This window comes from Scyliorhinus canicula, chromosome 21 (genome assembly GCF_902713615.1).
Source record: "Scyliorhinus canicula chromosome 21, sScyCan1.1, whole genome shotgun sequence".
NCBI lineage: Eukaryota > Metazoa > Chordata > Chondrichthyes > Carcharhiniformes > Scyliorhinidae > Scyliorhinus > Scyliorhinus canicula.
Genome location: NC_052166.1, coordinates 54,139,899 through 54,167,737, shown reverse-complemented (window position 1 = coordinate 54,167,737; position 27,839 = coordinate 54,139,899). Strand labels below are relative to the sequence as shown.

The following is a 27,839-nucleotide window of genomic DNA, read 5'->3' as shown; positions in this document are numbered from 1 at the left end:
ATTCAGTGCCTCTACTTAAAAAGCAAAGTTTTCCATATGCTCTCTTTTTTTTATTATAAATGTTTTTATTGGGTTATTACCGTTATGTACACAGAATAAGAAACACACATATATATACACACATTTAGAGGAGAAGGGCACACCCCAACATTAAAAAAAATACAATAACATATGAAATGGAATGACTGGTGGGGTATTGTGCACCAGCTCGACAGCGGCATCTCTATACATCTGGCAAAATTACCCACACCACATAGGTAGGCGACTGCCTGCGGGGGGCGGGGACTGAGGGGGGGGGGGGGGGGCAAGCACACCTTTGGGTGCCGGGGAGAAAATCACAGCGTGCGATATATTTGGCTGTGCTGTGTGTTGCCGCTCCTCCCGTCCTCCATCTCCAGTTTCCTCGTTCCCCGCTCCTGGAGATGTCATGCACGTTTCGGCATCCCGTGTCCTCCCTCCGGCTCCTGCTTCCCTGCCCCCCCCCCCCCCCCACACGGTTCACCTCCCTCTCCCCAGGTTTAGCTGTCTTCCCCCCTCCCCCCCCCCTCCGTGGTTCGCCCCTCCCTCCTCAGGTTTACCCCCCCCCCCCTAGTCCATCTCTCCCCTCCATGCCCCGGCTACCTTCCCCCGATTCCCGTCCATTTTCCCCTGATTCTTGGCCACCCGGCTATTCTTCCTCTTGTTCATTGGCCACAAACAGGTCCCAGAACAGTTGCACGAATGGCTCCCATGTTCTGTGGAAGCCGTCATCTGACCCTCGGATGGCGAATTTGATTTTCTCCATTTGGAGAGATTCCGAGAGGTCGGACAGCCAGTCTGCAGCTCTGGGTGGTGCTGCTGACCGCCAGCCAAACAGGATTCTACGGCGGGCGATCAGAGAGGAAAAGGCAAGGGCGTCCGCCCTCTTCCCCAGGAATAGATCTGGCTGGTCTGAAACCCCGAAGACTGCCACTATCGGGCATGGCTCCACCCTCACCCCCACCACTTTGGACATAGCCTTGAAGAAGGCTGTCCAGTACTCCACAAGTCTGGGGCAAGACCAGAACATGTGGGCGTGGTTGGCCGGGCCTCTTTGGCACCATTCACATCTGTCCTCCACCTCCAGGAAGAACCCACTCATACTGGTTCTTGCTAAGTGGGCTCTATGTACCACTATTAGTTGCGTCAGGCTGAGCCTTGCGCACGTGGAGGTGGAGTTGACCCTATGCAGTGCCTCGCTCCAGAGTCCCCACCCTATCTCAATTCCCAGGTCCTCCTCCCATTTCTTTCTTGTTGCGTCCAGTACGGTGTCGGCCCTTTCTACCAGTCGGTCATACATGTCGCTACAGTTCCCTTTATCTAGGATGCTTGCGTCCAGTAGGTCTTCCAGTAGTGTCTGTCGTGGCGGTTGTGGGTACGTCCATGTCTCCTTTTGTAAGAAGTTTTTGAGCTGCAGATACCGTAGCTCGTTCCCCCTGGCTATCCGAAATTTCTCTGTCAGTTCGTCCAGTGTAGCGATCCTGCCGTCTGTGTATAGGTCCCTGACTGTCAGTGTCCCTCCGTCCTGCCTCCACCTTTTGAAGGTGGCGTCAGTCAGTGCTGGTGTGAACCTATGGTTGTTACAGATGGGAGCCTTGTCCGACATTTTGGTCAGGCCAAATTGCTGCCGCAGTTGGTTCCAGGATTGGAGGGTGGCTGTCACCACTGGGCTGCTGGAGTGTTTTTTGGGTGGGGATGGGAGTGCTGCCGTGGCGAGGGCCTGGAGAGTCCATATGCTCTCTTAACCATTCTTATCAACTTGGGCTGCCACTATCACAAAACCTTTCGAAAATGAATCCTTGTGTCCTACTGCTCTTGCATTACCCTCAAAACAGTACCACTCTTCCAGCCTGTCTCTCCATGTTGTTCCTCCCAAATTGGGTTAAGCATGTTGACTCATTTACTGAGACATTTTTGTGACATTAATCGTGATTGTTTTTTAAAATTACACGGGAACAGTATTCATGTGTTTGTGCTAGGGTCCAAATTTCTGGTGTAATTTTGGACATTGTGCAAAAGTGTCATTGTCAACTGTGAAGGTGTTGGAGATACCGCCCACCTGTCTCCAGTATCCACCCAAAATGCAAAACACATCAAGACAGGTAAAGAATTCCCAAAAAGTGTACACAAACCTCAGGAATTGCAATTAATTTGTATATGCGCATCCAATTTTTAAAAAATGGCTTGTGAAAGTTTGCTATTTTCTAAATCAGGAACAACATGATAATGTCACCTCGATACAATTGGGATTTGGGATCTAGTCTTTGGCTTTGTCACCTCTGGGAGAGGGGGAGGGAGAAACCGGGTCAGTGACTGTTGTTTGTATGGCTTGGTGATACTGCTGCCTCACAGCACCAAGGACCTGGGTTCCATTCCTGCCTTAGGGCAGCACGGTAGCATTGTGGATAGCACAATCGCTTCACAGCTCCAGGGTCCCAGGTTCGATTCCGGTTTGGGTCACTGTCTGTGCGGAGTCTGCACATCCTCCCCGTGTCTGCGTGGGTTTCCTCCGGGTGCTCCGGTTTCCTCCCACAGTCCAAAGATGTGCAGATTAGGTGGATTGGCCATGATAAATTGCCCATAGTGTCCAAAATTGCCCTTAGTGTTGGGTGGGGTTACTGGGTTATGGGGGATAGGGTGGAGTTGTTGACCTCGGATAGGGTGCTCTTTCCAAGAGCCGGTGCTGACTCGATGGGCCGAATGGCCTCCTTCTGCACTGTAAATTCTATGATACAGGTGACTGTGCGGAGTGCACTTCCTCCCCGTGTCTGTTTGGGTTTCCTCCCGGTGCTCCGGTTTCCTCCCATATTCCGTAGACGGGGCAGGTTAGATGGACTAGCCTTGCTAAATTTCCCCTTGGTGTCCAAAGAGGTGCAGGTTAAGTGGGCTTATGGGGGGGGAGGAGTGGGCCTGTGTAAGGATGCTCTTTTGGAGGGTCGGTGCAGACTCGATGGGCCGAATGGCCTCCTCCTGCAGCGTAGGGATTGTCTGGTTCGTGGCTCTGACTTGGTGCTGAGCCGGGAAGTTGCTCTGCGGCGTTGCACTTGCAATGGGCGGTGCTCAGGGGCGGGAGGAGGGGAGTGGTGCGTGTGCTCGGAGCCCGCACAATTTCGCTGCTAACTTCCTTATGATGATGTGTTAATTACATAAGCACACGCAAATAAATCGCGGGAAAGAGAAAAAAATGGCGACATCTGGGGCAGGGAGCTGTGAGTGGAACTGTACATAGTGACAGTGCCCCCCACCCCCACCAAAAAAAAAATAAAGCAGCAAGAGGTGGTGCCCACGAATGGTCTGCAAGGGGACTCCTTATCGTTCAGAGGGAAGCGCGGCTCTCAGCGAGAAAGACGACAGTGAAGTGGAAACGTGTGTGTGTAGGACAGACAGAGAGAGGGTAAGGCAGGAGTTTGACCAGGTTTGTCCTACAGCAGGGAGAGAGGAGAGAGAGGGCGGTGAAGGAGTTTGAAAAATGCAACCAAGTGTTTGGCTGTTTGATGTTGAATTAACCATTGGTTCGGATCGAAGTGAAGGCAGATTGTGACAGATGAGTGCAGTTGTCCCTTCAGAAAATTGCAAATGAGCTGAAACTCTCCAAAAACTCAAGGCTGCGATTGATCCTGAACTCCCCTCCTAATACAAACTATTTCCCGGCAATTATTTGAGATGTTGATGCAAAATCGCCCAGAAATGTAGCATTTTCCCCATAATAATGCCAGCATGCGAATTAAAATCTGACCATCTATATTCACTCGGCTGCAGTAACTTTTAAGTTTCAAGATGATCAGCAGCTGGATTTTATTTTTTGAATTCAATAAGGCAGTTTGACGGCTGCAGTAACTTTTAAGTTGCAAGAGCCCCTGGGTGATCAGCAGCTGGATTTTATTTTTTTGAATTCAATAAGGCAGTTTGATTTGTCAATTTAAAACGTGTCCTGCCGAACGCAAAATATAGTTTAAAACTTGCACAAAACTATTGCCTTTGCAAGCGGCCATGTTTAACATAAAGCTCGCCCAGTGCTGGAATCTGTCTGCTTAAATTGCATTTTACTTGCTGCAGTTACATGAGGGTTTTTTGTTTTATTGAATAGTGCTTTATTAACTGTTTTAATCGCCTGGCCAGTTTGGGCTGAGGGAGGGCCGGGTGTGATTTTTAAATGTTCTCAGGCAGTGCCATGCTCGGTTGGTGGTGGGCAGTGCATGTTGTGCATGAACTGGATCCCTTCTTTGCTGTAAGTGCAATAAAGTTGCGAAAGATAAAAGAAAAGTAACGGCGCTGCTGTCAGTTGTCAGGAGCACAGAGAGAGAGAGAGACTCCAAGTCACCGGCCTGAGGGTTTGATTGACTGCGAGACGGGCCACTCCAAACCTTCAGAAGCGGCCGCTGCAAACTTTGGACCAATGTCAGTCAGGCGGGGAGGGGGGAGGGCGGGACTTCTTTGGCGCGCTTTGACATTCTGCGGAAGTCCTCTGGTGTGTGCAGACACCCGGCACAGTCTGTGCAGCATGACAGGCTCACCTTGATCGGTTATCCTAGCTTTGTCATTGCTGTATTGACCCTCGCCCCGCCAGGTGAAGTGAAACTTTCAGAGGAAGTTAAGTGGTCAACAGAGAAGTTCAGTCGCATCGAAGGAATCCAACCTCATCGGGCCAATGACACTGCGCCCAAACGTTTAGCACTGGAATATGAAAGAGACCGTCAGTTTATTTAATTCAAAATCCTCTGCCTGAGTGTGGAACTATTATTTAAAATGTGCGTCTATTTTTGGAAAAAGTATAAACTCATGTTATTTTGAGATGTAAGTGAATCCTCACATGGTGAAAGGACTGATAGAATCACAGCATGATTTCAGCACAGGGCTCCATCCAGCCTGTCAAGTTAGTACAGGCTCTCTGCAAGAGCTATTTAGCTGGTCCCATTCCTTCCCCTACAATCCCCCACGCAGCTTTTAAAATCTCTCCAGGTACTTATCCAGTTCCCTTTCGAAAGCCACAATTGACACTGCTTCAACCATCCTCTCAGACAGTGCATTCCAGATCCTAAAAGGTCATTGTGTCAAACATTTTGCCTTTGGTTCTTTTATCAATCTCCTTAAATTTGTGCCCTCTGGTTCTCAACACTTCTGCTAATTTGAACAGTTTCTCCCCTAGCTACTCTGCCCCAACCCCTCATGATTTTAAACACCTCCATTTGGACGACGCGGTAGCACATGGTTAGCACTGTTGCTTTACAGCTCCAGGGTCCCAGGTTCGATTCCTGGCTTGGGTCACTGTCTGTGCAGAGTCTGCACATTCTCCCGTGTCTCCGTGAATTTCCTCTGGGTGCTCCGGTTTCCTCCCACAAGTCCCGAAAGATGTGGGGTGGGATTCTTCCACAACTAGCCGGATGGCCCGGCGTCAAGAGCGGCGTGAACCACTCCGGCATCAGGCCGCCCGGAAGTTGCGAAATCCTCCGCACTTCCGGGGGCTAGGTTGGCGCCATGCCAACCGGCGGCGAAGGGCCGGCGTGAGCCTTTCAGAGGCCGGAGTGGAGAAGAAAACCTCTGCGCATGCGCAGAAAATACGCCGCCGATTCTGCACATGCGCCAGAACATGCTGATGCCAGCATGTTCTGGCGCATGTGCAGAATCGGTGGCGTATTTTCTGCGCATGCAGAGAGGTTTTCTTCTCCACTCCGGCCTCTGTAAGGCTCCGCCATGGCTGGCACGGAGGGAAAGAGTGCCCCCACGGCACAGGCCGGCCCGCTGATTGGTGGGCCCCGATCGCGGGCCAGGCCACCGTGGCTCCCCCCGGTGCCTCCCCGATCCTCCCGTGCCACCCCGGGGGCTCTGGTAGCCGCCCTCCAAGACAGGTCCCGCCGGGATGGACCATGTCCATTAAATGCCAGCGGGACTGGCCGAAAACGGGTGGCCGCTCGGCCCATTGGGGCCCAGAGAATTGCCGGGGGGGGGGGGGGGGGGCACTGCCAATGTCCCCCGACCGGCGTGGCGTGAACCCGCAAGAAAACCAGCGCCCGAGAATTCGGCAGCCGGCGTCGGAGTGGCGGGGTGTGATCCCCCCCACCGGACGATTCTCCGACTCGGCGGGAGGCCAGAGAATCCCGCCTGTGCTGTTAGGTAATTTGGACATTCTGAATTCTCCCTCTGTGTATCCAAACAGGCGACATAATGCGGCGACTAGGGGCTTTTCACAGTAGCTTCATTGCACTGTTAATGTAAGCCTACTTGTGACAATAAAGATGATTATTAAATCTCCTTTCAACCCTCTCGAAGGAGAACAACCCAAGCTTTTCCAACCTACTTCACTGAAGTTATTGATCCCTGGAATCGTTCCCCTAAATCTTTTCAGTGCCCTCTCTAAAGCTTTCACATCCTTCCTCCTGATGACAATACTAACCTGATGACAATACCTGATAAGATTTCTGTTGCTTGAGTCGGTACTTTCAAATACCTTGTGTGGATGCAGAGTAACTCAGCTGGAGAACTATCCAGGAGTCCTTTCAGTGTAATTGATGCTTACAAACTCATGATGGAACTGTTTTGTTTCTGTATTTTGACTACTGTGATTATTAAAATATTGGATTAAAAGCACATGCTCAGAACGATCCCTAAATTGTGCACACATTGGGATATATATTCCTATAGTAAATATAATGAAGAGTTAGTGATAGGGGTTCAGAATATCACAAGCGGAGGACAAATGGGTTACTGAATGTCAGGATTCACTGCAGCAATCTTATGGAAACATGAATCCTGGATATTTCAAAGTTGAGGTTGTGTTAGCGTTATCCTGACGATCCAAACCGAGGAGTCTCATCCCTGGCACATAAGGGTGACATTCTAGTTCTGCATCTCCTCAGTGAGCAGGAAGATTTAGTTAAAAAAAATGCAGAATGCTGTTGTATTAATAATGCCATTTGTTAGGGCAGCACGGTGGTACAGTGGTTAGCACTGCTGCCTCACGACACAGCGGTCCCATGTTCGATCCCGGCTCTGGGTCATTGTCCATGTGTAGTTTGCACATTCTCCCCGTGTTTGCGTGGGTTTCGCCCCCACAACCCAAAGATGTGCAGGCTAGGTGGATTGGCCACGCTAAATTGCCCCTTAATTGGAAAAAATAATTGGGTACTCTAAATTTTTTTTAAAAACGGTATTTGATTCAAGAAGCACAGTGGGAAACACAGCCCGAAGACTGAATTGCAATGTGACTTAAATCGAAAATATTCATACATAGACCAAGTAATCAGGTTAAAAATGTGAGCATAATAATCATATATAGGAACAAAATCAGACAGACAAATTTAGCAGGTAACAGGGAGGTGATGGACTGGATATTAAAGGAAGTGTACTGTTGAATTAAAATTGTATTCAAATTACACCATTCCTCTTTACCCCCTGTAATTTAATTGGGGCAACATAATGTACTGGGACTGATGTCCCGCAGGTGATAGATGGTCTAAACTACTTTATTTTCCAGATTTAATTGAGCAGGTAAATTGCCTGCACCTTGGGGGTAATTTAATTATTTGTGTGTTTCAATATGCAAATAATATTCATATATTAAATGTTTTATTTAAGATGTAAATACATCAGTACAGATTTTGCATTATCTTGTTTTTGACTCACTTTTTAATGCCCTTTTATTCAATGGCTTTGAAAATAAGCAAGAATTTACATTGTTTTATTATTGTTCAGCCTCTTGCATGGATACATTTAAAGTTACGATTTTGGAAGGAAAGGAACTGTAACAGAGATATCAAATAAAAACTTACATTTATGAAGTATCTAGCCACAATTTAAATGTTTCAAAGTACTTCACAGATGTAATGTTTTAGGGAGTGGTGACTTATTATGTATCTCAATTTAAACTAAAGGATGAATGTTGGTCGGCATAGTAGAAGATCCTGCTGCTCATTTTCAAACCATGATTCGCACTAAACCATCAGAAAGAACCTTAATTGTCTCTTCTGAAGGATACCATTTCTGTCAACATGCATCCCTCAATGTTGCTTTGGTGTTTTGGCTTAAGTTATGGCCTACATCTTGCTGAAATCAGGGTAGGGCACAAAGTCAGAATTGGAGGGATACAGAGACCTTGAAGGGTTGTAGAACTGGAGGTAGTTCCAGAGATGGGGAGGAGGTGAAGCCAAGGAGGGCTTTGAAAATAAATTTTGAGCCCTTTGAAACCAAGCTCCTGGGACCGAGGAGTTAGTTAGTTCACCATAAGTGGCAGGGAAGATACCAGACTCTTTGCTAAGATATTAGACAACAACATCTGGAGACAGAGGACATAATTTAAAAATGCACGCATGTCTGAAATCAAGATCATGCTGAACCAACATTATTGACTTCAACAATAATGGCTTGTATTTATGTCGGACCTTTAACGTAATAAAATGCTCCAGAGCACTTCACTGATGTATTGTAAAACGAACTATGATAAATGAGCCACTTTAAGAGACATTAGGGCAGATGAGTAGAAACTTGGTCAGAGGAAGTAGGTTTTAAGTTGTGCCTCGAAAGAAGATAGCGAGGTAGAGAGGCATAAGGGGGCCACTCATTCATTGAAAGGTAAGAAACAAATTGGGGCAGGGGATATGTGGAGCATGAGGAGCCTTATGTGGAGCACAAACAAATTGGGCTGACTAGCCTGTTTTCTGTGTTGTCGTTTCCATGTAGTACTAATAAAGTATGCTGTGAATTCTATTTGTAGTAACAGTAACTTTAGAATTACATTTTTGGAAGTGACCTCAGATGATGGGCAATAGTTCAGTGCGTTTGGGTGGAGTAGAAATGATCACTTGGCTAATTTCCTGTTATTAATATGTGATTTTTTTTTTCTCATTTTGGTGTTACAGCAGTAGGAGGAGCTGATGGAGAAAGGCGCCTTGGAACCACAACGGAGAGATGTCGGTGTCATCTCCAAATGCATCCAGAAGATTTCTAATAAGTCTCTGCAGAATGGAACAGCGCATTTGGAACAGCCTTGTGTATTTAGTGAAGAGCAGTATGTCTTATCCAGATGGACAGATGGGTTGCTCTACCTGGGAAAAATCAAGAAGGCATGGATATTCCTTACCAAAACAGTTTTTAAAATGTTGTGTTCAGTAAAATGCCTCTACATATATTTCTATCAGGCTATTGAGTTGGATGATCAGCCATGACCATAATGAATAGCGGAAGAGGCTTGAAGGGCCAAATGGCCTCCTCTTGCTCCTATTTTCTATGTTCCCACACAGATTTAAATCAATGTATTGCTATTTATTTGTGTTTTTTTTTGTCCCCTACTGCCCTCTCCGGTTGTGTGGGTATGAGGACCCAGATTGTGTGAATCTCTGTACTCCTTAGCTAATCCGCCAACAGATAAACTTGGACATTTGGCCACTGCAGGAAGGAATATGACTATCCCCAACCAAATTCACCACCGAACAACCCCCAGGAGAAGCCCAAGTATGAATTGCAGTTGAGCTTGAGGTGCAAACCCAAATTTCCTGATTTTCAAACTCACTTTGTAGCTCTTGGTCCCTGATTAGTGTTACACAAAGGAAAATAAACCACCAGTATTGAGAGAAAACCAATCCAAAGAATTCATCCCTGCTGTAAATTGACTCCCTCACCATGGCTTCCTAACTGTATTTTGAGCACCACTATTTTTTAAAATTACCGTACAAAAATTTAATGTTGATCGAGTGAAACTTGTTTCTTCTAATCTTTGCTGTAAGAGTATTTTTCGCTGATTTACTGATGTACACCAGGTCCAGTAGAGTCTTAAAGAGAAAATTAACATTTATTTTTATTATAATGTATTATGATTAGAATGAGATCATTATCTGTGTTATTAATTAATTCTGAAATATTAATCATGCATTTGGAACTGAATTAATGAATTGATTTTGCTGAAACTTTGCAGGTAAACAAGCATAAACGTAATTGTCTTTTAGTCTTTGAAGATAATTCTGAATTTTGGATTCTTTGGAAAGATATACAACATGGTGAGTGCAATATTCAGCACTATATGGACAGCTATTGAGTTGAAGGCCACCACATTACAGAATCATTCCACTGTTTAAAAGGTCAATATGCTGACTTTCTACAAAAATAGACTCTCAATGAAGTTTGTACTATATCAGCATTTTTATTTGAAAATTGATGAGCAAAGTAAAGAAGACCTGAATCGTATTTTATTTGATTATTTTACTTCTGCTCCCATCCCACCCCACCTTAAGGCACAGTATCGCTGATGCCAGAGGCCATTCCCCCAAGAGTAAAATCTCATGAACAGGTGTGACAACTGGTCAAAGTTCCTTTTTCACAAGAATATACCTTTTCCAAATCAGAATGTATTTAACTATTGAAGCTGTGGGCAATAAGGAGCCAAATAAAAAGCAGATTTATTAATCACAAGACCAGAGAAAATTTATTAAAATGCAGGGCAGCACGGTAGCACAGTGTTTAGCACAGTTGCTTCACAGTTCCAGGGCCCCAGGTTCGATTCCTGATTTGAGCTACTCTGTGTGGAGTTTGCACTCTCTTCCAATGTCTGTGTGGGTTTCCTTCGGGTGCTTCGGTTTCCTCCCATAGTCCAAAAATGTGCAGATTAGGTGGATTGGCTATGCTAAATTGCCCTTAGTGAACAAAAGGGTTGGGTGGGGTTACGGGGATAGGGTGGAGGTGTGGGCTTAAGTAGGGTGCTCTTTCCAAGGGCCGGTGCAGACTCAATGGGCTGAATGGCCGCCTTCTGCACTGGAAATTCTATGATTCCAGTTATTAGGACTCTCTCACATACACACAGGTATCAAATAAAGGGAGTGAGAGTCCAATAAAAAAATGGTAAAATAATATATGGTTAAGTGCCTTTTGAGGCATAGATTTTAAACAATGCGGCTGATTTGGATTAGCTGGTTTCTTGGAAGCAGTCAGATGTAGAAGATGTTGTAATTATTATGAAATCTCAGCTCATTGCTGGATTCTAGCTTCTCAAACAGGGCCTCACGCTTATTACAAGAGAGAGATAGCAGCCTGTTTCCTCTGCTGAAGAATTGCTGGATACCGCCTGTGTCAACTCTGTGGTTGGGCAGCCTTGCCTTGAAATACTACACCCATTGCGTATTTTCAAGAGGTTTTGTGGCAGCCATTGTTTCAATATCCAGCACGTTACATTTTTAATGCTTGTTGTCACAGTGGTTAGCACTGCTGCTTCACAGCGCCAGGGACCCGTGTTTGATGAGGTGACTGTCTGTGTGGAATTTGCCTGTGTGGAGTTTGCACCTTCTCCCGTGTGTCTGTGTGGGTTTCCTCCGGGTGCTCCGGTTTCCTCCCACGGTTCAAAGTGTGCAGGTTAGGTGGATCAGTCATTCTAGAATTGCTCCTCAGTGTCCAGGGATGTGCAGGCTAGGTGGGGTTATAGGGATAGGGCGGGGGAGTGGACCTGAGTGGGCTGCTATTTCAGAGGGTCGGTGGAGACCCAATGGGCACTGTAAGGATTCTATGATTCCTCAGTTACAGGTTATGATGGGTGCCCGGATTATAAGAAATTTCTCCCTCTTCACACTCTCCTGAAGGTGATTTGTTGGTTTCTCATCTCCACCTTGGGAAGTGGCTTTGCATTTTTAAGCAGCTTGCTCTGTCTCTGTCCCAACTGCAAAATTTCCAGTCATAGAATTTACAGTGCAGAAGGAGCCATTCGGCCCATCGAGTCTGCACCGTCTCTTGGAAAGAGCACCCTACCCAAGGTCCACACCTCGACCCTATCCCAGTAACCCCACCCAACACTAAGGGCAATTTTGGTCACTAGGGGCAATTTAGCATGGCCAATCCACCTAACCTGCACATTTTTGGACTGTGGGAGGAAACCGGAGCACCCGGAGCACACACACATGGGGAGAATGTGCAGACTCCACACAGACAGTGACCCAAGCCGGGAATCGAACCTGGGACCCTGGAGCTGTGAAGCGATTGTGCTATCCACAATGCTACCGTGCTGCCCGTGTCAGCCAGTTGGAAGTTGAAAAATCATATTTTCAAGAAAAGGGGGGTATAGCCTCGCAACAAAGTCCAGAATGTAGTTAACCTGTGTAAATGTGGAGATTGCTGCGTGTATGCTGCTCTTTACTCAACCACACATCCACACAAGTGAATTTTCCAGTCAGAGCCCATTGATGACAGTTGAGAGTGGAGACCCTTGTTTTTTTTCCCCTCCTTAACTTCCTCTTGACTTCTCTTCCTGAAGGCTTGACGATTATTTGTTGAACCACAGGCAGGAGCCACGATTTTCTTCTGCGGATAGGGTGAGGAGGCATGCCCCAGGTTTACCACTGGCGGGACAGAGATCGAACCCCAAACTATTGGTGTTAATCTGATCCACATGCTAGCTGTCTCACTAACTGCGCTATCTGCAAAAAATTTAGGAACTCCAGCTATAGAGTTATTTAAAAAAATAAAGTTAGAGTACCCAATTATTTTTTTCCAATTAAGGGGCAATTTAGTCTGGTCACTCCGCCTAACCTGCACATCTTTGGGTTGTGGGGGGTGAAGAGTTATAGAGTTCTAACCTGATCTGATCTATATATGCACTGTGCATTTACCAATTGCGCCCTGGGGAATCTGGAATGTGTTTTAAACAGGTGTTCCCCATCACCAAAACAAAACGATAATGAGGATTGTTATTTAGTTCCAAGTGTTTTTCCGATATATTTAAGCTGCAGTTGCTGACAGCACTTCTTTGTTTATTGTTTATGCCCTTTCTGGAAGGCAGTAATCCTTTGCAAGGCATGCTGCTCCAAAGGTGGCGGCAACGCTCCATTACTTCCCCCTAGTAACCACTCTATATTTGACCTTGAACAGTGAGAGTCAACAGGCTGTTCGAATCTGGGGAAGCGTCATTGCTGAGACAATCCAGCTCCTTGCCTGAAATTCCCACACACAGATGCTATCTAACAGCAGTCAATGGGGTAGATGTTGACTTGGTGCAATGGTGTAAAACAAGTGCTTAATGAGACAGCAGCCCGTTCTTACATCTCTCTTTATTTTTATTGATGGTTGACTTTAATAGAGATAAACCGAGAGAGAGAGAGAGAGAGGGAGGGAGGGAGGGAGAGAGATGCATACCAGTGTGCCGATTCACTCGTGTCCATTTTTCAATATTGCACAAAGTCAGGATCTACCCTACTGTATTTAATCAGAGCAGAAATCCTAGCTGAACCCCCCCACCCCCAACGCTTTGAGGTCATTCAAAAACTGCAAGCCTTCCAATATATCAGTATTACTTCATTCTCATATGTCTTTACATTTTCTCTAATACTTGTTTCTTTGTCCAACATTTCTGCATTAAAAGATCATTTTTTCCCCCCTGAGCAGCTGGCGTTCCTGGAGACGAGCCGACATGTGACATCTGCTCGGAGAAAACATCTACAGCACCTAATGAAATTTTGATTTGTGGCAAGTGTGGGCTAGGTAAGAGGCACTCTCAATAATCCCCTTTGAGAATGCTCAAGGCCAACTACTGATAGGGCTGAAAGGTGATTGGAGGCAATGTGACAATGGCAACCTGCTCTCCACTGAATGAGTTTCTGACATCATCCAGAATTTATCTCGAGCATTGTCAGTGGAGTTTTCCCCAGTGACAGAGAAAGAAGGCAATCGGGAGAGTGCCAACCAATGTCATTTTTTGGTAATCTCCATGAGTGACAATAGCAAGGGCTTCAGAATAGCATCTGTGGAGAGAAATAGCGTTAAGGGACGGGATTATCCGGCCTTTCTTGCCGACAGGATCCTTTGGTACTGCCAAAGTCAACCCCCCAATGGGGTTCCCTCGCCCTCGGGCCAGTGAACCAATCAAAACGCTGCAGACTTCACCAGGACCGGATGATCCCACCAGGGACCAGTGGCTCGTTGTTTCCGCCACAGGAAAACCCATAACCGGGGAGTGGTGGGGTGCCACAAAATCGCAGCCAATGTTTCCGATCTGAAACATTTTGATGAAAGGTCATTGTGACCTGAAATGCTAATTCTGATTCTCTCCACAAATGCTGCCTGACCTGCTGAGTATTTACAGCATTTTTGTTTTTGCTTCTGATTTTGAGCATCTGCTTTTTTACTGGCTTTAAGGTACTGATCTGAGAAACAGGCTCAGAGAAAGCACATGTTGATTAATAAATTATATATAGTATTCCTCTGAATCTAACACTTTTGGTATTTCATGTTCTACCTTGTAAGCTGCACTCTTGAAATGACATTGGGCGCGATTTACCGGCCGAATCCCGCAGGAATTGGGAGACGCGCGATCTGTGTCCGCCCAGTTTAAAAACCCACTTAACTGCGCTGGACTGAATGGCTACCTCGCTGAGGAGGCCCCAGCCGCGGGCCGACTATACTGGTCCCCACAAACGGGGGGGCCGGTCTCCCAGGCGATCAGAGGCCACTGGCCCTTGTGTGGTCAGCCTCCAGTCAGGCACCCTGGCACTGCTGGTGGCACCTTGGCACTGTCTGACAGTGCCATCTGGGCACCCTGGCAGGGTGCCAGGCTGGGAGTGACAAGGTGCCAGCCAAGCTGGTATTCTTTCCTGCGGCGGGAATTGGTTCCCGGGGGTGCTCTGTCGGTATGTGGGATGCAGGGGGTTTGAGGACCCCTCCCAACAGGTGGGGGCTGTGTCGGGGGGGAGGGAGACCGAAAGATCGAGATGCCATTTGGCGCCCCAATCTCTGGAGTTCCTCAGTGCAGTAGGTGACACTGTGCGGCCTTGGAGATGTTGTTGGGGGGAGGGGTTTGCGGACGTTGCCCGCCGGGACCCGAAATAGCAGAACGGACTCTAATTTATTTTGGTTGCATCATAAGCAGTAGTTTTCTCATTGGCACCTGTAAGGTTCTAGATAGACCCCTGTTTGGTATTACAGTTATCCCATGCTGCGTTCCCTGGATCTATTTACAATGTTTTTTTTTAAACCTCCTCCATCTCTCTTTCTCTGCACCCTACATGGTAGCTAACCTTAGTGACTGCCAAATGCGGCTGTCTCCAAATGTTTATTTTGCCAAGTTTATTTACTTGTTGCAAATGCATTTTACTTGCACTACCAGAATGCAAATCATTTGCCTCTTGCTGTCAAATATAGTAACATATTCAATTTGAATAGTAAAACTCTGTTTCTCTTTAGGTTACCATCAGCAATGCCACAATCCCAAAGTAGATAGCACAACAAATGTATCCACTTCACCTTGGTTTTGTCGGCAGTGTATATTTGCTTTGGCTGTCAGGGTAAGAGTATTTCTGGCTTAAGTAACTTGTGTGTTTGGCAATACTGACTCTATGCTATTAAAATTATAAGTGCATGCTTATAGGATTATTCAGATTGTCTACTGGGTAATAAATAGTTCTGTATCATTCCGAAGAAAGAGTCATTATGAATCCCTGGTTCATATTTGGAATCCGGGAAAGCGTTTAAAACAATTGGTGTTAGTTTACAAAACTCAAGAAATTTAATGGGGAACACAAGGAAAGAAGGAATTGGACTGACAGGACAGCAATAAATAAATAAAGTTATTGGCCACGAGCTACGGTGCATTCATCCCAGTTGTTGACAGTTTTATATGATCCTCAACGCATGGATTTATTCCCCTTACAGGACATGGAGCCAATGATGCTTCGTAACCCCCAATTGAGGAATCAAAATTGCGCCAGATCACATCCTGAGGATGCCCCGAGGCATTTTAGAGCTAATGAGTTAGACCTGAAGTGTCACAGTCACCGTTGCTATTGAGGAAAATGGGACAGCCACTTAGTGCACAGCAAGGTCCCACAAACAGCAAATAAGATGAATGACTATGCTTTGGTGCCATTTTGAATGAGGGACGATGTTGGGCAGGGGAACGTCCTGTGTCCTTGAACTCTGAAAAACAATGAACATGCTCTTGATTATTAATGGTTCTCAGTATAAACTTCATTATTGGTGTGAAGAATCGGCAGAGCAAAAACTGAGTACTCAACTCCGAAACACGATTCTTGACTTTCCACCATTGACTCACCACCTGTAGCACAGTGGTTAGCACTGTTGCTTGACAGCGCCAGGGTCCCGGGTTCGATTCCTGGCTTGGGTCACTGTCTGTGTGGAGTCTGCACGGTCTCCCTGTGTCTGCGTGGTTTTCCTCCGGGTGCTCCGGTTTCCTCCCACGACTCCCGAAAGGCGTGTTTGTTAGGTGAATTGGACATTCTGAATTCTTCCTCTGTGTACCCAAACAGATGCCATAATGTGGCGACTAGGGGATTTTCACAGTAACTTCATTACAGTGTTAATGTAAGCCTACTTGCGACAATAATAATGATTATTATTATTACCCTGTTTCATGCTAGCTCCCTCAGGCTGTACAGTGTGATTCTAATACCTAGATTTCATGTCTTAACGCAGTTTTGCTCTGATGTCTAGATTTTTCTAATGACTAACAACTCTCCCATGGAATTGCCTCCTAGAAAATTGTCGGACACGCTGTCTTATAAGGACAACCTGTTGCACCATGTCATGTATTATTCTGTTGCTAAGATGTCCTTTTACGCTACAATGTTTAATTGCTGTTAATAGATATTATCTGAGTTCCGTTAAGCGGTAATCGCTGTTAGGGGTGGCACGGTGGCGCAGTGGTTAGCACTGCTGCCCCACGGCGCCGAGGACCCCGGTTCGATCCAGGGTCACTGTCTGTCTGGTGTTTTCACATTCTCCCCGTGTCTGCGTTGGTATCACCCCCACAACCCAAAGATGTGCAGAGTAGATGGATTGGCCACGCTAAATTGCCCCTTAATTAGAAAAAAAAGAATTGGGCACTTTAAATTTATTTTAAAAAGTGACAATCGCTGTCAGATAAGTGATATATCCTGAATTCAGACACAGTTTAATTGCTATTCCTCTTTCACCTTGCTCCTTTTAAAACAAAAATCACGCATTGCTCGGTTCTCCATTCATTCAGTGATTTGATGCTGTTTGGTACAAATATCATATTTGTAACTCAGGTGCAATAGTGAAACTTTCATATTAACCAATGCACCACCTGCACAAAAAGGAACGGGCTGATAAATCCCCAAATTTGCTGTAAATGATAAATTGCTAAAAGGTTCCAAAAATTCTAAACCCGCACCCTTCCGCCGACCCAGAAAATAGATTCTCAGCACAGATGATTCAGTCGCTGTTCCTACACACATGGTGGAGAACCTGATGCAGAGGTGAAAACAAATGGTCACAGGCAGCTTGTAGAACTTTGAGATTGAGGGAGCCCTTGAGCTGGGGGTTAGACACCTACTGGTCGGTGGAGGAATAACAGGCTGCGGAGCAAGATACTCCGGTTTGGGTCGGTAACACAGCAATGAGATTTTAGATTTAGCCCGTGAGGAAACTATAATGCGCACTCTACTCACGCGGAGCAGCTTGATCTTGTGCAAAGCTTCTCGTGGAGATGTAATGAATACTGAGGTATTGTAGCACTGCTGTGATAACAGTTATTTGTTTTTCTGCCTCTTTATAACAGAAAGGAGGTGCTTTGAAAAAGGGACCACTTGCTAAAGCTTTACAGATCGTCAAACGAGTGTTACCCTACAACATGGATGAGCTTAACTGGGATTCTCTGCATAGAACTAACCTGCAGCAGTGTTATTGTTACTGCGGTGGACCTGGAGAGTAAGATTTGCAGAATAGATTTTTTTTATTCCACTCGCCCCCAAACCTCTCTTGATTTTTCTCCCACCATCCCCGGTACCGTAACCCATTCCTTGTCCAATCACTAGGAAACACACACTGAGGGTGGCAAAGGTAGACTTTACCTTTTGGCCCCCTCTGTCTGAATAATTGAATATTCAGTACTGGGTGAACAGGGGTGCAGTGGTACTGACTCTGCATTTAGTCATCCCAAAGCCCAGGCAATGCCTGAGGGTTCAAATCCCACCACTGCAGCTGATGGAATTAGAATTCAATTAATAATATCTGGAATTGAAAGCTCGTCTTTGCAATGGTGACCATGTAAAAAGCCCATCGCATCAGATTCAGATAGTGCCGTTTAGGGCAGGAAATTTGCCATCCTTACCTGGTCTGGCCTACATGTGACCTGAGACCCACAGTAATGTAGGCGACTCTGAAATGGGCGAGCAAGTTAATCAGTTCAAGAGCCATTAGGGGTGGGCAATAAGAGCTGGCGTAGACTGCGATGACCACATCCCATGAAAGAATAAAACAAAAGGATTAGAGCTCATCGTCAAAACCTGCATCCATCACTACCTGTTGCACCAAATCTGAAGCTTTATACACAATAATTAAGATGATTAGATAGGAAGGACCATTAAATGTGGTTTCACCTTGTTTTCAGCACTTTACCTCTCTACACTCCACAATGACAAATTGACAGGCTAGTAAGGTTCTGCATATGAAAGCTTAGTGCTTTGACAATTCAACAATTTTCTGTTTGTGTTAAAGATCCAGTGAACGATGATATTTCTGTATCCATCTTTCATTACATTTTAACGTAAAACCCCCCTTAATGGACTGGTGGATAAATATACCTAACAGCACAGACCAGAAGATCCCAGATTTGTTCCTAACCTCCGTTGGGACAACTACTGAGATGCTGCATTTGACCTTGGCAAACAGTCAAGGGAGATAAGTCAGTTAGGGATCACGTTCCTGATTGCTGTCTCGCGTCTGCTGCTGGAAAGATCTAGAGATTGTGGATTTAGATGACAGTGAGACAGGCCTCAGCCATGATGTTTTTCATAATCAATTAACCTGGCAGCAACACCCTCCTGGATTGATCTGTGAGGAGTAGCCACTTGGCTGAGGGACGCTGGCACTCATGGGAATATATCTGAGTCTTCAAGAGGAAAAGTGGGAGAATGTGGGGAGAAGGGACAAGTCTGAAAATCCCATCTCCATTAATATTTCAATAGTTGCTACCAGGGAAATGTCTTACAGAGGATATATAATCTTTATGCACGGGCAACATCTTTTAAAACTTCAGAATTCTTACTGTTAGAGGCTGATTTAGCACAGTGGGCTAAACAGCTGGCTTGTAATGCAGAACAAGGCCAGTAGCCGTGGGTTCAATTCCCGTACCGGCCTCCCCGAACAGGCGCCGGAATGTGGCGACTAGGGGCTTTTCACAGTAACTTCATTGAAGCCTACTTGTGACAATAAGCGATTATTATTATTATTGCCTAGTCTTCAGTTTACTTGTCGTTAGAAATGATTTTCAACTAAGGTGGATTGGCCATGCTAAAACTGCCCATTAGTGTCCAAAAGATGTGCAGGTTAGGTGGGATTATGGATTTAGGGCGGGGTGGAGTGGGTTTAGGTAGGGTGCTCTTTCCCAGGGTCGGTTCAGACTCGATGGGCTGAATGGCCACCTCCTGCGTTCTATGTTCAAGTGGATTATGAGCCAGGAAGATTAAAATGTGCAGACGTGTTTCATTGTAAATGTGCTAGTATTTCACACTGATGTAAACATGATTCCTCTTACCTTTTGGAACCAGGTGGTACCTGAAGATGCTTCAGTGCTGCAGATGTAAGCAGTGGTTTCACGAAGCCTGTACTCAGTGTCTGAGTGAAGCCATGATGTTTGGAGACAGGTGTGTGTTCAGATTCAAGCCATTTTCCTAATGTCATGATGAATGATGAACTGTTGTGTGTGGTTGGGGGGTGTTAGTAGAGGAGGGGGAGGGATGTGAGAAGAGTGTCATTCTTTAATTCACTGCCACACTGCAAATTACTTTACTAATCCCACATGGAACGCAATGTTTTATTGTATGTGCCAGTTGCCTTTGGTGTTTATAACTACACTTGGGAGATCGGCACGTCCATATTTGCTTCAAAGTCACAAATTTGGCTTGTTTGTTTCTCCTTCCTCGTTGTTACTTCTTTCCGATTGAATGATCAAATGTTTATTTCGCACACATTTAATGAAAGTGGTTGTCGGCACATCCATTTAGTGAGGCACAAATTTGGCCAGAAGTTAAACTCTTCACAGTGTAGTGTGGAAACGTCCAAAGACAGATACTCTGATGCCTGAGGGTTTGGAGGAGGGAGGTACAGGAGACCAGCAGTGCGTCTACATCCATCCGCCTCCAGATCTCAAATGGCAGTCAGAATTGTGGTCTCCTCAGCAGCATTTGCGTATATATGCGGCTGCCACCACACCATGTTCGGAGGAACCCGACAGGGCACCTTTGGCCTTGATAGCGTCAATGCCTTTGAGGATTACCAGTGGAATATGTTATATTTATAATCACTTTACCAACTGATGACAGTCTGTGAAAATCCACTTTATTCCACAGCAGCTGGGTGGCTTGCACACTGAATTTAGTTAATAGGTTGCAGGTCAGTTGTAACATGATCTTATACGATCTGGGACAAGGAATAATGTCATTCATCCCTGTTTATTTTGAATGCGATATGAAGTGACCAGTGGTGATGGTGTGTTGCAGTCCATTCATTTTGTAATCTGAAGCGATGGATAGTCATGGTATAGAGGTTCCAACATTCTCTCCATCACATGGCTGAGCAAGAATCCCTGTGTTATGAACAGTTTCCTTGGCCTATAGTCATAGGGTAGGATTTGAACCCAGAGCTGTTGGCTCACAGGCAGGGGTGTTACCACTGCACCACAAGAGCCACATGGGCTGCAGCGGTTGAAGAAGGCAGCTCACCATTGCCTTCTCAAGGGCAATTAGGAATGGGCAATCAATGCTGACTAGCCAAAGATGGTCACATGCTATGAAAGAGTAAGAAAAAAGGTACATGCTCACCGCTAACCTCGTAGAAAACAAAGATTTGGCAATCACTGTCACGCGGATTTCACCTTTTGAGGGTGGCACGGTAGCACAGTGGTTAGCACTGTTCACAGCTCTAGGGACCCGGGTCCGATTCCAGGCTTGGGTCACTGTCTGTGCAGAGTCTGCACGTTCTCCCCGTGTCTGCGTAGGTTTCCTCCGGGTGCCCCGGTTTCCTCCCACAAGTCCTGAAAGATGTGCTTGTTAGGTGAATTGGACATTCTAAATTCTCCCTCAGTGTACCCGGAGTGTGGCGACTAGGGGATTTTCACCGTAACTTCATTGCAGTGTTAATGTAAGCCTACTTGTGACACGAATAAAGATTATTAATATTATTAGATAAACAGTAGCTGGTGCTTATTTATTTGCATGCTGCAGGCATGAGCTGATTTATTCCTCAAAATGCACGCTTTGTTACATATAACTTAGAAGCTCAACGGCATTGTTACAGAAGAGGTTTTTGTTTAATGTGTAACCAGGATGGGGGAATGAGGCAACACCCTCCCCTCCCTCCCCCCGCCCCACACTTTCTGATTTGTAAAGACACTCATCAGCCCATGTCTTTGTGGTTTCAGTACTTGGATGACTGTCTAAATTAATTTTTTTTTGCATGTTTTTTTTGTTTAAGTGCGCCTCAGTGTGTGCCAGGTGCTCTGCCGTTCACTCGCAACCTGAACATAATAAGGCACTTTACATTCTCCTTGCGCTCAAAATGACACTTTCATTGAAGATTTGGGGCCAGATGTTGCTGGAGCAGCTCCACTCATGGCACTACTGCCGTTAGTGAGAAATATTCCTACTCTCTTCAACTCAAACTTATTGTGCACCACAACCTGCTGAAAGATTGCAGCATGGTGAGGGCAACCATAATATCTGGGGCCACAGGGAACACCAGGACCAGAAACCTTAACCAAAGAGATTTAAGGATTGAGAAATAAACAGAGGAATGGCTGAAAAGGAGGATGATTCAGAGTCAGATCAGATCATAGAGTCATAGAATTTACAGTGTAGAAGGAGGCCATTCGGCCCATCGAGTCTGCATCGGCCCTTGGAAACAGCATCCCACCCAAGCCCACACCTCCACCCTATCCCTGTAACCCCATCCAACCTTTTGTTTGGACACTAAGGAGCAATTTCACATGGCCAATCCATCTAACCTGCAGATCTTTGGACTGTGGGAGGAAACCGGAGCCCCCGGAGGAAACCCACGCAGACACGAGGAGAACGTGCAGACTCTGCACAGACAGTGACCCAAGCCAGGACCCTGGAGCTGTGAAGCAACTGTGCTAACCACTGTGCTACCTTGCCGCCCATAAGAGAGAAATAAAGAGAGGAATAAGAATTAGTTTAAAAGAGTGAAAAAAGAGGCAAAAAGGAAAAATAAAAATGTAAATGTTTAAAAATTCTACATTTTTAAACTCTTCCAACAGGAATCGCGACTGGAAAGAATGAGACTGACCATCTTAAATTCATTGCTTTCTGGGCCAGAGGAGGTGTTGCCTTTACATAAACTATTATCACCTTGTTAAAAGAGTGCTTACACAATTAATGACAAGATTTAGCTTTCTATGGCAAGCTAATGAACAATGAAAATTCAGAAAGTTCTCAAACCTAAAGGGTGACTAAGGGGTGCAAAGTAAATGGTGAAATGGCATTAATTGACCAGCAATTCTAAAGGTTTCCACTTAATCTAGACCTCATTATCAGGTTGTACATTAATAATGGTGTGTGGCTGCTTACTCGTAGTTCTTCAAGTTTCACCCGAATGTTTTCTTTTGCCATACATCCTGATTAACAAGATGCCCGCTCACTGCATCTACCTTATTGTATTGACTATATTTTCCGTCTCCTATTTTCAGATTTTATTTGTTTGTCTGCTCAGTGTGCAATAAAGGACCCGAATATATCAAACGTCTACCCCTCAGATGGTAAGTAATTCAATGGATTTAAAACAAAAATAGGTCAAGTTTGATTCACAGGCCCTATTGTTTGCCTCTTAACATTGTCGCTCTAAGGGCAGCACGGTGGCCTAGTGGTTAGCACAGCTGCCTCACGGTGCTGAGGTCCCAGGTTCGATCCCGGCTCTGGGTCACTGTCTGTGTGGAGTTTGCACATTCCCCCCCGTGTCTGCGTGGGTTTCGCCCCCACAACCCAAAAATGTGCAGAGTAGGTGGATTGGCCACACTAAATTGCCCCTTAATTGGAAAAAATAATTGGGTACTCTAAATTTATTTTTTAAAAAACATTGTCGCTCTGAAATTTTACGTTGTATTCCACCACAGCACTAACCCCATGTTTGGTCCCAGTCACATTTGAAAGATAATCCTCAACTAGGCCATACCAAGGTGGAGATGAGCATAGGTCATGGGTGGGATTCTCCGTCCTTGCGGCGCGCCCCCGGGATTCTCCGTCTCGCCAGCCGGCCAATGGGGTTTCCATTGTGGAGAGAATGTGCAAACTCCACACGGACAGTGACCCAGAGCCGAGATCGAACCTGGGACCTTGGTGCCGTGAGGCAGCAGTGCTAATCACTGCGCCACCGTACTGCCCTTGATTCATTCCTGCTTGAGGCAAGTTAATTACGATTATTTGCCAAACTGGTCAAATTGCCATGATTCTTTGCTACAGTTGGCAGAGAGGTCGGCACAGATGGAACTTTCGGTGGAACTGAGTATTGAACCCAATCCTGTTGGTGTCGATCTGAGCCACGTGCTGGCCGTCTAACCAGTGATGCTAACCAGCTCCCCATGTATCAGCGAACATTCTGCCCCACTCGCCCTGCTGACCCTCCTCCAGTCTTCCTCCTGACCCTCCTCCAGTCTCCCTCCTGACCCTCCTCCAGTCTCCCTCCAGACTGTCTGCTGCTCTCCCCGCAGACCCGCCCCTCCTCTCTCTTCAGACCCACTGACTCACTCTGTGCAGAACACAGTTGTACATCTCCTGCACTTTGCCGCATTCTGTCAAAGCATCTTCCTATTGGTGAGGTTTGTTTCTTCCTGGGCTTGCAGAAATCACTGTGGATGACTGAGGTGAGGATGATGACAGCTCTCTTCAATGTGACTGGTGTTTCCATGGTGCTGAGCTCTGCTGTTTTCACCAACGTCACACAGCATTTTAGCAGATAATTAATAAGCAGCAACACTGGAAACAAAACGCAGAAGTGTCAAAAAAGATTCACATCTTGAGCTTTGTCTTAACCACTTTACCATCAAATGCACAAACAGGTTAAATCGAATGTGCATACACTGAGTGAATGAGTTTTGAGATCAAACGGGTGGAATTCTCCCAGTCACCTCGTGGCGGTAGCGAGCGTGTGGGGTGAACCTGGGGGGCGGGCATGGTGAATCTGGTGGGTGTGGTGAATCTGGTGGGTGGGAGTGGGCGGTGAATCGGGCAGGAGCCAAAAAGATGGGCCACCTACCAGTGGGGTGACTGACCCTCCATTAACCCGCCATTGTGATTTTTGATCTAGACAGCTCTGTGCTGTGGGACTCATGCAGCCACTGCAACAAATTTCCATGTTTGACCAGGGGTGGATTGTTGGGGGGGGCGGTGGGGTAAATGCGATCTGATGGCCTGACGAAAACAAGGGGGCAGTGGGAAAGGAAGGATATGCAAGGAGGAGGGAAGAGCGGGGGAATCACGATGGCAGGCAGAGGGGCAAGGAGGTGGATTAAGAAGACGAACAATGGAAGGCAGAGGGAAGAGCAAGAGGAGGGAATCTGGACCCCAACAGGCTCCATTAAAAGCTCACAAACAAGGGGTGGGGGGGGGGGGGTCAAAGGGCTACCACACTGCTTACTGGAAGGGATGAAGACTCCAGATGTGGTGGGTAGAAGTCCAACTGGGGCATGGGTGCGTCGCAGGTGGTGGGCTGGGGGGAGGGGAGAGGTGATTGAATGGGGGAATAGATTTCTTCTTGAGGCTGTGAGCCTTTTCCCTCGGAATGCTGCCATCCTGCACGGTCTGGTGAAGACAGGTGGGCTGGAGAGTGAGTGACATGAGTGCGCCGGATTGGTATTTAAATATGCGATAGGACCTTTGAAAGCTGGGGAGTGGACTAACGACCAGCCCACCAGGGCAGTCAGAGGGGAACTGGCCTGTGCATAATTAATGAGGCTCCAAGCACTGAATCTGGCGTGGGATTCCGCCAGTTTGGCTAACGGGACAAGGGCCACCGGAACTACCCTCCACCTCACTTAGCCTCAAAACATGGAAATTCCACGTACATTTTCAGTGATGGTTTCTATCACTATGTGAATTTCCTAATCAGAAAGGAAATCTGCCACATCCAAATTTCAAATTTGGTTCACATGGAGCGTGCAGTAACATATTGGACAATTTTGGTCGTTGTAGACTGAATACATCTAACTCCACAGGAAATGACAGGACTTAAGGCAGCACCTTCCAAACCCATGACCACTACCATCTAGAAGGACAAAGGCAGCAGATAGCTGGGAACCCCACCACCTGGAGGTTTCTCTTCAAGTCACTCACCATCCCGACTTAGAAATATATCGTCGTTCCTTCACTGTCACTGGGTCAAAATCTTGGAACTAATATTACAAAGATTCCATGGCGGAGAAACCATTGCACCCTTTGTAACAAGGCTAAGACAAATCGCAGAGCTTTGCGATTTTGGGTCAATGTTAAATGACATGTTACAGGACTGATTGGTATGTGGTGTAAACAGTGCAACTATACAGAGAAAATTGGTCGCTGAGCCAGAGTTACTGTTTAAAAAGACGCTCAAAAAGCGTCAGCGTTAAAGAGCGCCGAGGATGGCGCCCCGGAAGCTGCAAGGCACACAGAGCTCCGAGGTCCACCAGTTAGGGTAGGAAGCTACGAGCAGCAGTGGTACCAGGAACGAAGGCGCTAGTTTAAGTAGAGAGAATGATAATGCAGAAGCCAGAAGAGTCGCACGGTCTAGAAGATTTAATCAACAGCCTAGGAATAACAGAGTGCTATTGGTGCGGGGCAGTCACTCCCTAGAAAAGTTTAGATTTAGAGAAGCAGAGTGCTTTGCATGGGGAAGGAAAGGACATTTGAGGCACAAGTGTAAAAACAAGCAGGGCCTGCCCAGCATCAGCAGAGTAAATAGTCCAACTCCAGAGCAATAGTATGGCGAATTGCCCAGCGCGTGAACGGAACATTTTGTCACTGAATAATGTGAAAGCGGGCAAGGTAGCACTCCATCACAGTGGTGTCGTTAGTGAACAGCCAGCCATTGAAAATGGAAGTAGACACGGGGGCGTCAGCTACTGCCATGAACATACATAAGAACTAGGAGCAGAAGTAGCATGGGGCAGAGGGTAGCATGGTGGTTAGCATAAATGCTTCACAGCTCCAGGGTCCCAGGTTCGATTCCCGGCTGGGTCACTGTCTGTGTGGAGTCTGCACGTCCTCCCCCTGTGTGCGTGGGTTTCCTCCGGGTGCTCCGGTTTCCTCCCACAGTCCAAAGATGTGCGGGTTAGGTGGTTTGGCCATGCTAAATTGCCCGTAGTGTCCTAATAAAAGTAAGGTTAAGGGGGGGTTGTTGGGTTACGGGTATAGGGTGGATACGTGGGTTTGAGTAGGGTGATCATGGCTCGGCACAACATTGAGGGCCGAAGGGCCTGTTCTGTGCTGTACTGTTCTACTAGTAGGCCATCTGGCCCCTCGAGCCTGCTCCGCCATTGAATGAGATCATGGCTGATCTTTTGTGGACTCAGCTCCACTTTCCGGCCCGAACACCATAACCCTTAATTCTTCAAAAAACAATCTATCTTTACCTTAAAAACATTTAATGAAGGAGCCTCAACTGCTTCACTGGACCTACTGGACCGAGTTTAATGGGGTGCAACTCCAAGAGGTCAAACTGAACAAGCTGGAAATGTTTAAATTGAAAGAGGGGAGCCTGCACGAAGTTATGCAAAAATACCAAGATGTGTTCCAGGAGGAATTGAGAAAGAACAAAGAAAATTACAGCACAGGAACAGTCCCTTCGGCCCTCCCAGCCTGCGCCGATCCAGATCCTTTATCTAAACCTGTCTCCTATTTTCCAAGGTCTACTTCCCTCTGTTCCCACCCGTTCATATACCTGTCTAGATGCCTCTTAAATGATGCTATCGTGCCCGCCTCTACCACCTCCGCTGGTAAAGCGTTCCAGGCATCCACCACCCTCTGCGTAAAAAACTTTCCACGCATATCTCCCTTAAACTTTCCCCCTCTCACCTTGAAATCGTGACCCCTTGTAACTGACACCCCCACTCTTGGGAAAAGCTTGTTGCTATCCACCCTGTCCATACCTCTCATAATTTTGTAGACCTCAATCAGGTCCCCCCTCAACCTCCGTCTTTCCAACGAAAATAATCCTAATCTACTCAACCTTTCTTCATAGCTAGCACCCTCCATACCAGGCAACATCCTGGTGAACCTCCTCTGCACCCTCTCCAAAGCATCCACATCCTTCTGGTAATGTGGCGACCAGAACTGCACGCAGTATTCCAAAAGATCAAAGGATTGCAAGCAAAAATCCATGTGGAGCCAGAAGCCATCCTGAGATTTTCTAGAGCAAGATCTGTGTCCTACCCATTACTGGAGAAAGTAGAAACAAAACTAAAATGACTGGAAGACTTGAGCATCATTAGGGTGGCCAATTTGCAGGGTGGGCAGCACCCATTGTGCCTGTAGTCAAATCAGACAAGATCATCCATATCTGCAGAGATTACAAGCTGACGGTAAATCAGGCCACGAAATAGAGAATCCATATGCCAAGTTGGCTGGGGATTTGACATATGCCAAGTTGGATATGCGCCACGCTTACCAACAATTAGAACTGGAGGACGCATCAAGAGGATGTCACCATAAATACCCATAAGGGGTTATACCAATATACACGACTGCCATTTGGGGTTTCATCAGATTGTGCCATCCTCCAGTGAACTATGGAGAGTTTTCTGCAGGGTTTGCCCAGGGTTGTCATTTATTCGGATGATGTCATTTATTTTAATAATGGAATCCACTGAAGAGGAACATCTGGCCAATTTGACAACG

The 27,839-nt window shown here is 46.4% G+C and overlaps 1 protein-coding gene across 3 annotated transcripts in view; it reads left to right on the top strand.

Annotated features, from left to right (window-relative positions):
- The first annotated feature begins 3,178 nt into the window (after positions 1–3,178).
- The window catches only part of phf19 (PHD finger protein 19), a 48,072-nt gene continuing 23,411 nt past the window's right edge, over positions 3,179–27,839 (top strand). The window contains exons 1-8 of one of the 3 annotated variants that reach the window (XM_038782102.1): positions 3,179–3,412; positions 8,871–9,074; positions 9,923–10,004; positions 13,369–13,464; positions 15,163–15,263; positions 17,519–17,667; positions 19,509–19,604; positions 22,664–22,732. In XM_038782102.1, coding sequence (XP_038638030.1) covers positions 8,886–9,074; positions 9,923–10,004; positions 13,369–13,464; positions 15,163–15,263; positions 17,519–17,667; positions 19,509–19,604; positions 22,664–22,732 — 782 coding nt within the window. In that variant the 5' untranslated portion in view covers positions 3,179–3,412; positions 8,871–8,885. Of the gene's footprint in view, positions 3,413–8,870; positions 9,075–9,920; positions 10,086–13,368; positions 13,465–15,162; positions 15,264–17,518; positions 17,668–19,508; positions 19,605–22,663; positions 22,733–27,839 lie in introns of those variants that run through there. The other 2 variants (XM_038782103.1, XM_038782104.1) reach the window with 2 other exon arrangements.